Source organism: Acipenser ruthenus, chromosome 5, assembly GCF_902713425.1.
Source record: "Acipenser ruthenus chromosome 5, fAciRut3.2 maternal haplotype, whole genome shotgun sequence".
In the NCBI taxonomy this organism is placed as follows: Eukaryota; Metazoa; Chordata; class Actinopteri; order Acipenseriformes; family Acipenseridae; genus Acipenser; species Acipenser ruthenus.
The window spans coordinates 39,204,128-39,221,463 of NC_081193.1; the positions used below are offsets into that span (position 1 = coordinate 39,204,128).

General features: G+C 35.5%; 1 protein-coding gene across 8 annotated transcripts in view; it reads right to left on the minus strand.

Moving 5' to 3' along the window:
• Positions 1 to 16,808, minus strand: part of LOC117971083 (HBS1-like protein) — a 47,843-nt gene extending 31,035 nt beyond the window's left edge. The window contains exons 1-5 of one of the 8 annotated variants that reach the window (XM_034919068.2): positions 16,555 to 16,798; positions 15,869 to 15,934; positions 13,689 to 13,838; positions 11,848 to 12,042; positions 2,143 to 2,230 (exon numbers count right to left, since the gene is read on the minus strand). In XM_034919068.2, coding sequence (XP_034774959.1) covers positions 2,205 to 2,230; positions 11,848 to 12,042; positions 13,689 to 13,838; positions 15,869 to 15,934; positions 16,555 to 16,597 — 480 coding nt within the window. In that variant the 5' untranslated portion in view covers positions 16,598 to 16,798 and the 3' untranslated portion in view covers positions 2,143 to 2,204. The other 7 variants (XM_059024178.1, XM_034004481.3, XM_034919069.2 and 4 more) reach the window with 7 other exon arrangements.
• Positions 16,809 to 17,336: the final 528 nt, after the last annotated feature.

Consider the following 17,336-nt stretch of genomic DNA (forward strand, 5'->3'; position numbering starts at 1 on the left):
AATAATAATAAGGATAAAACAAACACAATGGGGAAATATGGTGCAAGTAAGTGTTTGATTTGGTTGTCACAGAAGAGCAAAACCATGGGGTGGTTCACTTTTTCCAATGTAGGTGGAGAAAAAAAAATTGGGTGGTGTACAAAACACTTTGTATCGCTGACATACTTTTTCTGTGAACTAAACCACTTCCTGCAAAAAGCCCACACAGCTCTTTCTTCATGCAGAGATTCAATTAGCCATGTTGACTTTCGGATCTGCATAATTATCAAAACAGGAATTCTCAGCAAAAGTTTCAGGGTTCAGTGTGAAAAAATTTAAACTAAATAAATAAAAATAAAAAATAAAAACAAAACATGAAGAACCCAGTCCCCCTTACCCCTCCCCCCCCCCCCCAAGCTGAAGAACACAAATCTATACTTTGGTCTGGGAACACTGAAAACAAATGTACAATACAGAGCAAAATCTTGAATTTCTGTAGGGCGGCATCGAAGGGTACACTTTGACCTTCGAAGGTTTGGAACACCGAAGGCAGGTTCGAACCGTCTATGGTACTAATTTGCATAATTTAGTGGTGACATCACCATTGCTACTTGTTTATATTTGATTGAAAATCTTATTTTACAGGTAGTCCATATAAATGGAATAAAACATTCACATGTGGTTTTAAAATACATCATATAGAACAGTAATCATGTTTTTTTATAGAATTTAAATGAAAATAAAGGTTTATGGACACGTAATTGATGCTGCTTACGATATATACAGCAAGCTTGCTGCAGCAGCACCTTATTGCTGCCAATTAAAAGAACTGCAGCTGACAGGCAAAACAAAGCTTTATTTAACAGTCATTGTTCCAAGCAGGCTATCAGTCAGTGTCACATTTTACTACTACTAAAAATAATAATAATAATAATATGAGCTTATTGACCCCAGAGATTGGTTGTGCCTTGATGATACATCAACAGTCCCTTGCACTTTGCATTCAACTTTTTTTTTGGTCGTCGGGCTATACAACGTTTTGCTGTTGAGATGGTGAATGAAGAAATTAAAGTTCTGTCTCTGGATAACACGAGCTGAAGGGGGAGGGGCGGATGGTGCTCAGTTTTCAAAATTAAAATTATTAGTGTTGGCGTACATTTTGTATGTTTCAAACATATTCTACCATCGCACTTCTCTTACACTGTCTTGTACACTAGGTATTCAGTACATATTTTACTGAAGCACTACAACCGCTATAGGTACCCCCCAGACTTGTAGTCGAGTCCGAGTCATCAGGGTCCCAGTGACTATCATTCGAGTCACAAGTCCTTGAAACAGACTCAAATTAATTTTCATTAAACTAGTGGTAGTAGTGGTGGAACAGTTTACCTAATGGACATCTCTCTCAGGGAAAAAGATAATAAAAAAATAAAATACAAAAAAAACATATTGATTTATTTTTTCTAGCTAGATTATTCTATTTGCATGCCTTTTTCAACTTGCCTGTCACTAACTTTTTTTTTGGAATTGGAATGCTATTTGAATGTACCTGAAGTTTATAGATAAACTTCAAGTTCAAGTTTGTGGATGCTGTTTTTCACTTTGATAGAAGCCGTGATCTGGACTATAGAGCCGGTACGGCACGGTATTGCGTACTGGTAAAACATTGTCAAAGTAATTTTATATTTCAACTTATCAAAACGATTGTTTAGGCTCATAGTTTTCTTTTTGTATTGCAAGTTATTTCCCGTCTCCCAGCTACTTCTTGGTTGTCCGGTTACTATTGATCAGGTCCTGTTCACGTGAATTAGGATGACAGAGGGGTGATCGCCATGGTAACTGTCACTCTTGCAGCAAGCAACGCTGACTGCGAAAGGCGGTTCAGTAAACCTGTCAACATTGAGTTTTCAAAATAAGGGAGCTTTTGTAAACTGAAATCTTAGTGTTCTGAATTGAAGTGAATACCTACATAAGACAAAGGCATACAATTATTCCACTTCATCACTTGGTAGAATGATAGACTGATATGCTGCTCCTTCTTATTGCTTTTAAAAAATGAAATATCAAAACAGAAAAAACAACCACGAGATGCTTCACACTCAAAACTAGCTATACAAGGTAACACCACTCGGAAGTAAACATTTCACACATAGTTTATTTCAGGGGGAGGAGACTGAACAATAATGCAGTACCGGTGTAGTGTTAGAAAGTGGTACCGTACCTCTTCAGAATGTGGTACCAAACTTGACCCCTGTAATGTCAGAAAATGGTACACTGTCAGATTTTGGTACACGTGCAATCAATTACGATCTGATGGGTGTTTTCTTATTGTCAAAAAGAGGTACATTTACCATTAATTATACATTATTTTTTTGCAAACTTAAACTGGAAACAGACAATCAATTTCTCTAAAAAGGAAAAACAATTCACGAGCTGTCCACAGCAAAGTTGCACAAGTAAAAAAATAAAAATACAAAACCCAATGTAAAGCATATGATAAATGTTTGCATACTATTTCTAATGGTGGAAAAACAGGATAAATGACATTATAAAAACAGTCTGTAATACAATGATGCATTTACGAGATTGTGCTTCAGTTCATTTGATTAGAGATCATGTATTGTTCCTATTTTACACAAAAACATTATATTTATGTATTTCCCCTTTGTGTAGGTTCAAAATGTAATAAAAATATGAAGTTCACACCGACAGAGATTTCTAGATTGACGCTGCACAGGGTATTGTTAATGTGTTTTTCCCGCATCCATTATAAATTATTTTCATTTTGGTAAATTAAATGGTATTAAGTTATTCCGTCGTTCTTTTTTTGCTATCAAGCAGTCCTCCTGTCACATCAGTCTGCTGTATCTGTCTGTTTGACGATTTTCGATTTGAGACTTTGGTGCCTAGTTTTACATTGAATTTGCCAGGTAAATTAATTGACGTTGCTTGCAAACAGTGATGGCATGTGCTGGGAATGAATGGAGATTAGAAGCAAAGCACAGAATATTTAATCACACTGACTTTCTGATATGAATTAAGCTATAAAAGTATGATTATAACATTATTTTTTCACTCATTTTTGTTTTCAGTAATCTCTTATTAATTATTAAGGTGACCAATGCTCAGCAAAATCAAAGTAAGTATTTTTCAAGAATGCAGTTTTAGAAATGTATCTCTTAAAAAACTTAGAACACAGTTTAAAGTAGTAAAGAGAAAGGCTCGTTAAAAGCCAAATAATTACTTACTTGTTTACCACGCTGACTTTTTTTTTTCATTGTTGTACAAGGAATAAATAAAGTCTGCGATGGTTGCAGTTGGATTTGTAGCTGAACTTGGAGTGTGTTTACACTACAACCTAACTCACTTCCAATTTCTATGGCTGCAATGATTGGATGTTTTGTTGGGTGGGTTTTTATTGTGCAGTTTCCTAGTAACTGAAAACAAAATGCTTGGATATACAGTGAAAAGTGTTGAATTTAAATCAAGGGAAGAAATGTTAAAACTTTACAATGCATTAGTAAGACCTAATCTAGAATATTGTGGTCAGTTCTGGTCACCTTGCTACAAAAGGGATATTGCTGCTATAGAAAGAGTGCAAAGAGCGACCAGAATTATTCTGGGTTTAAAAGGCATGTCATATGCAGACAGGCTAAAAAATTGTATCTATTCAGTCTTGAACAAAGAAGACTACGTGGTGATCTGATTCAAGCATTCAAAATTCTAAAAGGTACTGACAATGTCGACCCAGGGGACTTTTTCAACCTGAAAAAGGAAACAAGGACAGGGGTCACAAATGGAGATTAGATAAAGGGGCATTCATTACAGAAAATACGAGGCACTTTTTTACACACAGAATTGTGGGAGTCTGGAACCAACTCCCCAGTAATGATGTTGAAGCTGACACCCTGGGATCCTTCAAGAAGCTGCTTGATGAGATCAATAAGTTACTAACAACCAAACGAGCAAGATGGGCAGAATGGCCTCCTCTTGTTTGTAACCTATCTTATGTTCTTATGTATTCCAAGGGATCTAGTTGTTGTTGGAAGTTTTAGGGGAAGCGGGACTGGAAAGATTGAATTTTGCAAACATTATACACATCAAAAGACCGAATTTTGCATAGGAGATAGAATTCACACAGTCTCAAACGGTTTCTGTTAAGAGAAAAAAAAACAAAAAAAACATAGTGCGTGAATGCCACCTGACGAACCTTCGAAGGTTTAGAACTAACTTTGAATACCTGGCTAACGAACAAACCTTCGAACCTCCAAACCTTTGAACACAGCTCTAAATTTCTGCAATAAGATTTCTTCTTTAGCCCAACGCCAACTTGAAACCTCTCCTACATTTAGTTTGTTAATATACAAAAGGAAAACAGGATATTGTCATACACAGCTGCATTACTTGAACAATTTGTATCTTCAAAACATTTTGAAATTTGTACTTTCAAGAAAATAGCCTAGTCACATTTTTGGAACAGGCTTGAAGGCTGGTGCCACTGGTGAGGACAATTTGAATTGTATAGAGCAGAATTATCCTGATAAGACTGTCCTTCCTCTAACAAGGTAATAGTGCAGCTTACTTTTATTTTATGAAAAGTATTGGATTGAAGTATGCTTTTTCAACGTAAATTTGTTTTTTTTGGAACCCATTTACCAAAACTGTAGCACAATTTAAACATTCTTTGTAATTTTCAGATCAGTGATTGTGTGTGAATGAGCCATTAGTGTGTTCAGTTAAGGTGTGCTGTTCTGAGGCTCATTCACAGATTGTAGGAGCAGGAAATCAGTACCTTATTCTAAATGGCTAGGCATATCCAGGGATCAAAACTGAGCACACATGATGTCATTTTCTGGACCAGACAAATGTGTGTCTAATACCCAGTTTTCCACTGCTGGCCTCATCAGCCCTGGACGGCCGCGGCCGCATTTTCTGGTCTGGTTTGCTGTATTGTACCCGATTGTGGAACAGGGAGGCGTGTGCTGGATATGAAGCCGACAGAAGAACAGAGCTACACATTTCAAGCTTATTTCACTACTACAATGGCTGTCGAGAAAGGTTTGGCCAAAAAAAATAGAAAAAAATAAATAAACATAGTGGCGTGTGATAGAAAAATGCAACTAAAATTAATTTAACAATCTGGGCTAACTCTGAAATCCAGAAACAGTTAATAGGCGCTGTGCGGAATATACATGTGTTTGACGAACGTTCTTTCAATTGCAGCACCCATTGCTCAGGCAGTTGTTTTTGTTTTTTGTTTTTTTTTTTTCTCAACGTAGTACTGCTACAAGTTTTTTTAAAACACAGCACAATACTGTTTTCTCTTTACAATTTTTATATAAAGTACTGGATGGCCTTAAAAGGTAAAAACGAGTTCAGTGAAAGACTGTCACCTAACACCTTCATGAGTGTGGGATGGGGAGCCACAATACACACCTTCACACATTTACCACACAGCACAAGTCTGAAATGAAATTTTATTGAAATATTTTACATAAACTGTAAGCATAACAACACATTCTAAATCTGTAGAACCAGACATTGGTACTATTCCCTGTACAGCAGTACTTGTTTTAAACTAATTCATACAATAAAAAAAGGACACAGATACTATACTGTTAAGTGTTCATACAGAAAAAAATACTCAAAAAGGAAAAACATAATTAAAATGGAATGGAACACCACAAACAAATCACTTTAGCCTTCAAATATCATAAGGAAACTGAAATATTGTGTCTGTTCAGTTTTAAAAATACTTTAATGGATTTAATTTTATGGTTACCTTAATGCTAGTTTCTATCAAAGCTGTAGTCACCTGGTGAAACACAAACCCTAAATGCAGAATATATAAAAACAGAACTACTGTTTCATTAGATGCAGTATTTACATTAAATTATAATCTCATAAAAAAAATCTACACCTATTTAGAAACCAGTAAAACTAAACAGATTTAGGTTTAAATTCTGCATGCATGAGAAACTCCAGGTGTCCCCATACCCATGAAAGCCTTAATGTTTTAGCTCAGAGTGGTAAACCAAAAGATGACATCAACTGTTCATTATTTCCAATGAATTTACACCTGTGAAAAGCCTTTGTTTCTTTTAAAACATCTAACTGTGGTTTGCAGTTTGTTCAGCTCCTCTAATGTTTCCAACCACTATTCATTAGTTTATTTAAACATCTAAAGCTCATGCATATGCTTTTACCATCTATGGAGCACCGATGAAACATCTTGCTTAAGCTACATTTATGTCAGCTATTTTAAGTTGTATTAAAGAATGTACGACTGGAGATATAATAGGAAGACATATCTCAAAATCTATACATAGATTTAATTGGCAGTGATAGTGCAGCAATGGGTCAACACAAGAAAGGGAAGATTAAGAATTAAAAATAGAATATCACACAGGGTTAAATTAATTTGCTTCAGTGCCTTAAAACAAGATAGATGTATCATGAGAACAGTAATATTACACACCACATTAAAAATCCAAACACTCCAAAGAGTATTTTGTGTGTCAGGAATGTCGTTTTTAAAATGTAACATTCTCATTTTGGATTTATTCAGAAAATACTGCTGGTACAAATATTAACAAAATGTTCTCAACATTTTTTTTTGGCAAACCACATGCAAAGGGCAGCTGATTATTCCCATCTGTTCATATTTATGAACTTTCAGCTTTACCGTAAATTGCTCATTGCCTACTGCATGATTTTTATTCCAAGGGAAAATAAGATGCTGCCTGTAATTTACATCTTATTTTAAAATTCCTGAAGTTTAACCATGTAGGCCTAGTTATTTCATGAACCATGATTGATGAAAATCTAATCTAAAGAACTGTAAAATCAATTACAAAATATTTTGGGTTATATGTTTCTTCAGAAAAAATATATTAAAAAGAGAGTCAAGTAACAAATGCATGTATTTTCTTCTAAGTTTTTATCTCCTTTATTGCACTAAGAACTTTTTGGTTCTTGACTTTATGTTAATTCAGGATATGCAAATCTACATAAAATGCTACAAAACTATTTTTAAAGAAACTGCTGCAACCTGGTACCTTGCAGCTTGGCCATTGGATTGAGTGTGAACTACAACACATGAAGTGATTAGGCACCAGGAAGCAGCAGCACATTTTAATATCTATCAATAACTGCAAATATCTGTATAAAGAACCAAATATTCTTTCACACAAAAAAGAAACAAACCTTAGAAGCACTTCTTTAAAGTGGAGAAACTAATCAATTGTGATACAGTTACACACAAATTTAAGTGAATGTGTGAGTACTGCATTTATAGAACTACTATCATTAAGGTTTGTCATCAATGAAGGATTAAGGTCTTACACTTTTAATTTGGTTAAAAACAGCAAAAATGCTGGCACTGTACCTTGTTTAAAAAAAAAAAAAAAAAAAAATTAAGAAAAATTTTAAGATAAAAATGACAGCCCCCTGAAGAAATTAGTATAAAAATGCAAGACAAAAGTAAAATATCATTTAGGTAACAAAATTGAACTAAAAATCATTAAGATAACCATCATACTTTTTATCTGGTAAAAGCCTTCTTTTGTTTAGCTTTTATAATATCATCTGGAGAAGGTGTCTGAAAGTCAAATGGTGCGATTTTAAACAGAGGTCCCTGGTCTTTTCTTTTTACCACTTGCATCTGCTTGCTGTACAAGAATGCTTTATGAATACCAAGCACTTGTTTCCTGAAGCCCCTGGGAGGATATTGAACTGACAAAGCCAAGGCAAATACTGAGGGTTTAGCACTTAGTTCTTTCGACCAAGAGACAGTCATGGTTCGCCTTTTAGACACGTGCCCTGTTTTGCACTTGCACAATGATTGATTGTTAGCAGAATGGCTTATATTTTGATCTTTTGACTTTGACAATAAGATCTTTGTCATTTCTGCTTCAGGTGGTTTCTGGATAAGCATACTCAAATCTACATTCAAATCCAATCCCACAGAGGGCTGCGAGTCTAGGACATCATGCTTATTATTCATTAACCAAGTCTTCGGGGCACTCTCAACACTGTCTGCAATCAAGCTGGACAGACACACATTTTCTTGCTCCTTGGCTTTGGTAGTTACAGGAGTCAGTAATGAAGACAAAGTTCCTGTTAGTGGAAGAGAACCAGTTTTGGCCTCGTGTTCAGAAGCTAACTGTGACAATGATAGAGACGCAAAAGACAAAGGTACACTGACTTCTCCTGCCACTGGCTTGACCTGGCTGTCACACATGGTATCGTACGGACTCAGACTAGTTTTTGTATGTTCCTGGATGAGGTCTGCCAGGGATGGGCTTCCAACATGCTGTGTTTTATAGCTGTTATTTCTGCTAGTAATATCTAAGGGTGTGCTCTGAAAAACTGAGTGGAGACTGCCAAATGCCTCAGGTTTTTGCTGTGGATCTTGCATGCTTGTCTGAGTCAAAGTGCCCAGAGAGGAAGGCAAGCAGTTGGTATTGGGAAAGGGGGTATTAAAATCAGTCAGGCTACCCAGGGCAGCGGTATACTTGGGGTCCATTTCTGCACTAGTAGCTGAAAGCGACACTTTTTGTGGCAATGACGGATCTGACATTTCTGATTTACTCTTGGGCACTGCAGTAGCACAGCCTGCAAAAGCCAGAGGAGTAAAATTAACGCCTTTTTGACTGTCACGCTCATGGTTCGAAATCAATTGTGCGAGACTGGTTTTCCCCAGTGAGTTACTTTTTGTGCTCTCATGTTCTGTTTTTTTAAATGATGCATTATTCAGTTCAGACAGTGAAAGATTCAAGAAATTGTTTTGGCAAGTCTTTGATCCTCCCTCATCAGAACAGAGCATCTTAAGGTTTGCAGAGGAAAGTCTGTCGCTTAAAACAACTGCTGGTAACTCAAGTTGTGCTAAAAGACAGCTAAGATCCAAAGAAGATGATGTTTCTGTATTATGCAATGCCCTTGGTGTTTTAAATGACCCATCATGCTTAGAAATTCCAAACTTTGATGAAGAAACTAGGTCTCCTTACCTTACGATAGCCAACAATATTCAGGTTTGATTATGAAAAAGGACCAGGGTTCCATAAGAAGATTGCGATGGCCACAGATGATTTAGCAAAACATGTTGAAAAAAAACAAAAAAATGAAAAAAAGGCATTTTATTACTAAATGTTACTTCAAATATTTAATTACATGAATTAAAGTGCCACCTCAACAAAATGATAATGGGATCTATTTTAATGAATTAAAAAGGGCAGATATTAATACATCGTCCAAAACGTGTAGTCCTGCTCGATAGCAGACACCTTGACACTGTATTTTTATTGTATTTAGTAATGCTAATAAGGAAATAAAAAATTTGTTGGATAAATAAGAGTAAAAAGGTTGACAATATTTACATCTTTAAATTAGACCCCACTGTCTGTTTGATGGTCTTGATTAGAAAGGTCAGTGATGTGTTCTATCCAAAAGCTGTTCACTCATGGTATTACTGCCAGGCCTGGGGTCAATTACAATTGTAATTGTGTAATGTGTAAATAATTGCAATTACAGTGTAATTGTAGTTGAATGTTGGCAACCCTGTGTAATTGTATTTAATTGTTGTGTTTTACATTGAGCGAACATTCTTCTCGTATTTTTAACCACTTTTAGTTACCCCATTTGTTTGAAAAAACATTATATAGTATGTTTCTGTATTTGTACCTGTGATTACTGCTTGGTAAAATAAACAGAGTAAACATGCTAATGTGTGTAGCTATTTATTTTAGCTTTTAATGTAACTAATTATAACTGGAATTACTGCAGCATAATTGTAACTGATTGTAATTGAACAAAACAGCATTGTAATTGAAATTTCAGCAAACAGTTATGCTGTATTTGTAACTATAATTGACCTCAGGTCTGGTTCCTGTTTTCTAGCAGATGAGGTGCCAGCTCAAAATAAAATGTAAAGTAACAGATAAACAAATGAGAATCGCTGCAATCAACAAATCCAGAAACAATGTAAACAGATGCATTGACTGATCATTAACTGTCAAATATGGGATACTCCTATAAATCCCCATGACTTTCTTTGATTAAATGGGTTCACCTCCATTTTTTACACTATATTCCATTGCTAAACATACAGGAAGCAGTAACATCTGGGTGAATGGGGGGGTCAAGTTTCAGTTTGCTTCAGTACCCAGTAGGTCATTATTTTGCTACAACCACTTTAAATATATTTAGGGGAGGGGGATAAATAAATAACATTAGGGGTGCACTGATAAGATATTCTTGGCCGATATCGATAGCCGATGGATACCGATAATAAATACAGTGCAGGTAAACTACTACAAGACATAGTGCCTATATTTAAACGGTTTTATAATTATATAAATGTTAAACAATCAACAGATATCGTTTACTTGTTGTATTTATGACAAAAACGAACAGGTATTGTTTACGTGTTGCATTTACTTCAGAAAATGAATACAAAGAATAACGTAGTATTATATTGTGTGGTTGTCAGCAATTTATACATTTGTTTTACAACACAGTCACACAAAAATAACACTTAGCATTTGTACTAGTAAAAACACTTCCACAGAAAAAATGTGACATTTTTTATAGCCACTTGCTGTCAAACATTGCGTATTATAACTACGACCTATACTGTACAGTAGAAAAATAATTAGCCTACGTAATGTCAACTACAACAATGTTCGTAAAATTCTTATTTTAAGCAGACACTGCTTAAAAATGCAGCCCAACTTAAATTGTTCACTTAAATCAAAAACAAAAAGATGTCATGAAAATATCCGGTTACAAAATTCAGTCAAACTTCAATCTGTTACTAAACAAGACGGCATAGTAATCAATTACAGCTTCAAAATGCTGCCTAATACATCCGCAACCAATGCAGATTAAGATAAACAAACAAAGCAAGATAAACAAAAATTACAAAAGGTAATTCCCATTTATCGTTTAGAGAGCCCACAACTCCTTGGAAGTTAGGAAGATTGTTGTCGTTGCTGCTGTATCAAATCCTTGAAACTGTTTACGTTCAAGGATTTGATCAAGTGAGTTACAGAGCAGGACCTCAGGTGATGCCAAGCTGCCAGAGAGAGAGACGGAGCTGAGGCAGTTTTGTAACTACGCATCAATGCTGCACTTGAACAATAATTTGCCTGGTTAATATATATATATATATATATATATATATATATATATATATATATATATATATATATATATATATATACACACATATATACACACACAAGTATATAAAGTATAATATAAAGTATATACGCTTTTATACTTATACTTTGTACTCTAAACTATGAATAATAATAATAATAATAACTTAAACTATCAATGTTATTTAGGATTCTACTTTTTTTTTTTTTTAAAGCATCAGAATAATATTCTACTCGCAGTTCATTGTTGGATTTAATGTAGCATCAAGTCTGTTCTGCACACAACTCGCTATCTTATTGTTGTCTTCAGATATTTAAAAAAAAAATCCAAACACTGCTATTTTGAGATGTATTTACAGCATTTTGGTCGCACGTTACACAGCACTGGGAAAATGAGTGTCTCAGTGTTCTTGCACCATTAGTAAGCGCGCCTGACCAAACATTAAATTCTGTGCTGGAAGAAATTCAAGCATGAATATCGGCGTACGTTATCGGCTAAAATAACAAACTGCCGATAGCCGATTGTGTTTTTTTTCCCTTATATCGGTGCACCCCTAAATAACATTTTAACAAATTACTCCACTTTTATTCTTTCACTATGCATGTGGATATAAAAGGCAAATCCACCACAGTTTCTGATATGTAATAAGAGCAAAAGCAAATATTCCCTGTGAAGTTAGGACTCTCTAAAGGAAGAAGAAAAACATACCTTTGACAGCTTTCCCTGTAGAGATCTCATTCTGGTTGCTTGTACTTGATGTCTTCTTGCCGCCTTCAGATAATATGAGATCCAGGGCCTTCTGTAAATCAAACCGGCACTTAAGAACCGCTTTCACCAGAATAGGATCTGGGACAGAGTCGCCAAGGACCTGTCGCATCTGATCAAGGCATGAATACAACCGAGCTAAAGGGAGTGAAAAAAAAAAAAGATTAGTCTGCATTGATACATTTTCAGCTGCTACTGTACATAAATTAACCCTTTGCGGTCCATTGTCGGACTGGGTCCGACATTGCAATTATTCCTCACAGGTCCTTTGTCGGACTGGGTCCGACATCATTATAGCAACGCAATAAACGGGTGTTTAGTCGTTTTTTCTCCGGAAAAAAGGAGGAGCCGAGACAAGTCGGGGGAAAAAAAAAAAAAAAAAAAAAAAGGCGTATTTCATGAATAGTCATACATGGTATCAGGTATCAGATAATGGGCGTCCATAATAAACAAGCTGGCTAAGTGCGTCAGCACACTGAGACTATCATGGACATTTGCAGAGCTTTTTTCAGATGTTATAGTAATAAAATAATGACTTGGATCGCATTATTGAGGAGTTTGGTGATAAAACGAGTGATCTGGAGATGATCGATCGGTATGTACGACTATTATTATTATTATTATTATTTATTTCTTACACAGCTGAACGCTATAGCAAACAAAAGGCTGGGGAGGGGCTGGAGATGCCTAGTGTGTGCTTTGTTGATATGCAGGGCCATTTAAACCCGTTTGACTGTGAAAAAAAATACTTTTAAACAGCGCGTATAAAATTAACTGCGCGTGTGAAAATTAATTAGACCTGGCGTGCCTGGCGCGCGATTAATAAATGGACCGCAAAGGGTTAAGCATAACAAATAAAATGAAGCATCAACACAGTGCAGGCAATTTTGGGGTGAGTGCAATGCGTTATGAAACAAGTAAATAGACACAGGAAATACCAGCTTAGTCGCTGACCTCCTTGCTGCCAAGCTATGAAAGCAGGACCCCAGCGGCAACGAGGCATTTAAAATTCTAACTAATTTCTTATCTTTCCCATCTAAATGTACATTTACCGTGTGTTGTGTAATGAACCACGCATACTGTTTGTGGAGAAATGTTTGTGGCCTTCATCCATAATTTGGTGTGTGCAACAAATTTTATGTCAGGGTGTGAATTAACGAAAGCAAGAAACCTGGGAGACATTTCTTAGTAGCCAAGGTAAATTTTTTATACACTATAGTTGGATGCACATAGATTTTGGTGAGTTACTCTTTATAACCAACTAAATCCAAACATTTTGGTTTCTCAAGAGTGATCCTTTTGGGGTTAGCAAGGCTACTGCAATGAAGAAAACATGTAGTTTAGACAATATAACTGCCACATGCTCCTGTTTAAGCTAATGCAACTGTTTTTAAATTAGTGTACCTGCAATTATGTATTGTGTGGATGTGTAATCAGTTTGTTGTGTTGCACTGATAGCATTTCATGATTTTACTTTGTACTGTTGGTCAAGTCTTCCTTAGACATTTTAGTGTGATTATGTCCTGCTTGTTTGCTCTAGGTATCTCATTGGTCTTATCTTGACGATGCACTTTCTAAGAAATAATTTTTATGGAGTGAACCACTGCAAATATGAATCGGTCTTGTTGTCCTCCTATGATAACTGTCTACGACAGATGCCTGGTGCAGCTGCCGTGGGCAAACGGATATCACATAAGACAATCTAATTTATGGAAAATGTAGGTTTCACTTTGTGTGTATTGGTTTACATTTAAAAACATTCAAATCAGGGTTTCTTACAGTACCTTGATCTACTTCACTAAGTTTTTCATGATTCATGCTGGGTGAAAAAGCGGGTACCTCCTGCTCCTCAACCCCACACTCCTCCTCCTCCTCCTCAAGGGGCTCTCTGAAGATAGAGGGCTTGTCGTGCTTGGAACTGATGAACTCGGCAGCTGGAAAAAATAAACAGGAAACTTTACCAGAGGCAACTGCAAACCTACCAGGTGAAGATACTGCACACTAAAATGAATATCTAGGCATTTCAACCTGCACCCTCCCCAAGAATGCCTGCCTGCAACAACAGATTGCTACTGCACATTATTGTGTACTGAGCAACTTCGATCACGGTTATCTTAGAAAAATAAAAAGGATAAACACATTAAAAGCATAATTATGCCACATAGCAGTTTGTGAGCCAGGCCTGATGCTGCTTCCATGCTTTCTCTAGGCTAGAACTAAAGCTCATGGAATTTTAAAAATACAAAATAGACAGAGAACACCCTCAGCAAAGGTAATTATACGTTGAATTGTTGCAGAAAAGCAAGACCATATCAGATCCTATTCTGAGCAGATGTGTACTAGTCTCTAGCACTGGTGCTCAGGAACCACCCTATTTTACACAATATACTGCTTATATATTGTACATTTTATACCACATCTAATCATATTGGTAGTGCTACTTTTAACATACTGCAATTTTAACAACTGGCTGTGGCAAAAGCAATACCGTGGGTATGTTAATTTATGATTAGGTGCCACCACTTTTGGACATTTCAAGAGGACAACTCCTGGAAATCCAATCAGTACAGTAGGGCTGTTTTAGAAGGTTTGAAGGTTTGTTCGCTAGCCAGGATTTCGAAGATTGTTCGTCAGGCACCATTCACACAGTATGCTTTTCCCTCTGTTAATAGAAACTGTTTGACAATATGTGAATACTATAAATCACACATTAAATGTCACTTGCATCTAAAATTGGATCTTTTGATTTGTATAATGCATATTACTTAAACACGTTGTATTACAATCCACTACCAAATCGTTATATGTAGCAACTCTATATGGTGCCGCTGCCATGTATGGAGCAGGGTATATTATCCAAAGCACTGAGGGGGTACCTATAGCAGTTGTAGTGCTTCAGTAAAATATGTACTAAATACCTAGTGTACAAGACAGTGTAAGAGAAGTGCTGTGGTAGAATATGTTTGAAACATACAAAATATATGCTAACACTAATAATTTCAATTTAAAAAACTGAGAACTGTCTGCCCCTCCCCCCTACACCTTGTGTTATCCAGAGGCAAACCTTTAATTTCTTAAGTCACCATCTCAACAGTAAAGTGCTGTATAGCGTAAGCCGTATTTAAAGAAATGTCTTGAAACCCCTCTGCTGTTTGGGATTTTTTTGTTAAATGCCCAGCTGACCAAAAAAAAGTTGAATGCAAACCAATCTCTGGGATCACTTGACAAGTGTAAGCTCATATTATTATTATTATTATTATTATTATTATTATTATTATTATTATTATTATTATTATTGTAGTAGTAGTCGTTATTGTGTAATCAGTACACCTAACCTTTATCTACATTTTGATACCCACTTGTACAAGTTTAGGTGATGTTTAAAGAAGCGTGACAGATACCTGAATTTGTATACTAGACACTCTATTAATGGCAGTCCATATGACATATAATTGACTGTATGTGTGTAGACTGTATTATTGAAGATTCAAGTCCAAAACTAGGTCCAAGTGTTTGCAATATTTTATCACACTTCAATAAATGCTGACTTAAAAGAAAAGCTTAAAACTAAAAATCTGTAATATTATTGTTGATTTACAAATACAGCAACCAACAATTGCATGTTGGTTGCTGTATTTGTAAAGTGCTTTGACATAGTTTCTATGTGCTACTGGAGCTACATGTAAGGGCTCCAATAGCTTTTGAATTATTATCACGGTTACTGCACCTTAAGATTAGTTTTGTATTTTGTTTATTCAAATGCAACAATAAATAAATATTTGCATACATTTAGTCTAAAAATAGGGGTCAAACTTTTTAAAACACTTGATAGAGATGTTTGACTAAACTTACTTGTACTGGGCAAAACCTTTAGTTTTCACGTCCTCTGGTTTTATGACTCAAAGCTGTGCCCTAAAATGTCACAACTCCCACCTGCCTCTCCTTAGTATAAAAGTACACAAACCTGTAGCCGGTGAAATAAAGTAGTCATCAACAGTAGACTGTCCACATATATCATTGTCGTCAAAATCTGTATTTAAAAAAAAAAAAAAAAAAAAAAAAAGTCAGAAGTGTATTTTGTGTCTGATAATAATACTTTTATTGTGGAGATTTATTAAAATAAGGTTTTGGTAAACATGTATTAAAGCTAAGGTTTTGGTAAACAATAAGTCGCTTTACTTAATTGTTTACGAAAAAACGTAAACACTAAAAACGTTTACATTATTGATTAAAATAAAGTCATGCGACTTCAAAACTCCAGAAAGTATGTATCTTCAGTTTCAAACTTCTATTAAACTCTAACAGAAAAAAAACATATATGTGACGAAAACACATTAAGAGGCGACATGATAATAACAGTCAGGACCGAAGTTTTCAGGACAGCTGTACAATAATTTACATCCAGGTGGATTTCTACGTGTGCGTTAATGGGTCTGTTTGGTTTCTTAACAGATAATATTTTACATTGCAAAGCTCACTGTTCACTGATGAAGAAGACAAACGTAAACGGCAACATATTTTGTTATTCTTCACAAAAGTGAAACTCTACAACACACAGGCCTACAGCATTGCAGTGATGTAATGTAATGGTTTGTAGTTTATACATCAGTCATGGCATCAGACTTAAGCGTTAAATTTCAGTGTCTCTACCTTCATCGCAGTTATAACCCCGGACATTTCTGTGTCGAGACATCTTTCTGTCTTGCACCTGTCTCGGTGATGTATAATCAAATCACACTGTTGTGTACAATAACTTTTATACAGCAGTGGAGGCCTCACTCTCCTATCGCCATGTTTGTTTTCACTCAAGTCCTACTGCGCAGCCGCAAGGTCCAATAAGGAGCACTGTGAAGTCCAGGCGTTGTGTACACTGAATCTGCAATGTGTGCGATGTAACAAGGCACTAGTTCAGCTATCTACAGCATCACGCATTTAAAAAAAAAAAAAAAAAACAGATCAATTTTACCCTACTGACTGCCTAAAACACACTGCCTCACAATCAAATCTATCTTCTCAATGGAAAGCACCTTACAATTTCTTGGAATTAAGAATAGCATGATTTGGTACCACATTAAGATTTAAAAATAATAGTTATTGCTTCAATGCAAATAAATCACTTAGGTATGTGCGGGAGCACATATCAGTGTGAGCAGCAGCTTATCTTTAGTTTTTCAACAACAGTAGTTTGCACTTCCTGAGTAAATCTAGACATTTGTATGATAAGTGTTTATACTTTTTTGTGATTTCCATATGTACTGCACAGTAGTTAAAATCAATCAATAAAATACATAATGTTGGTTATACGTTTAAAAACATGAAAAGGGGTTTTCTTTTACTATTTAAAAAGTAAGTAGTTTCAAATTATTTAGAAATAAAGTTATCCTTATCTTTTTTTTATGTTTGTGAGAAAGTGGCATATCACTAGATGACAC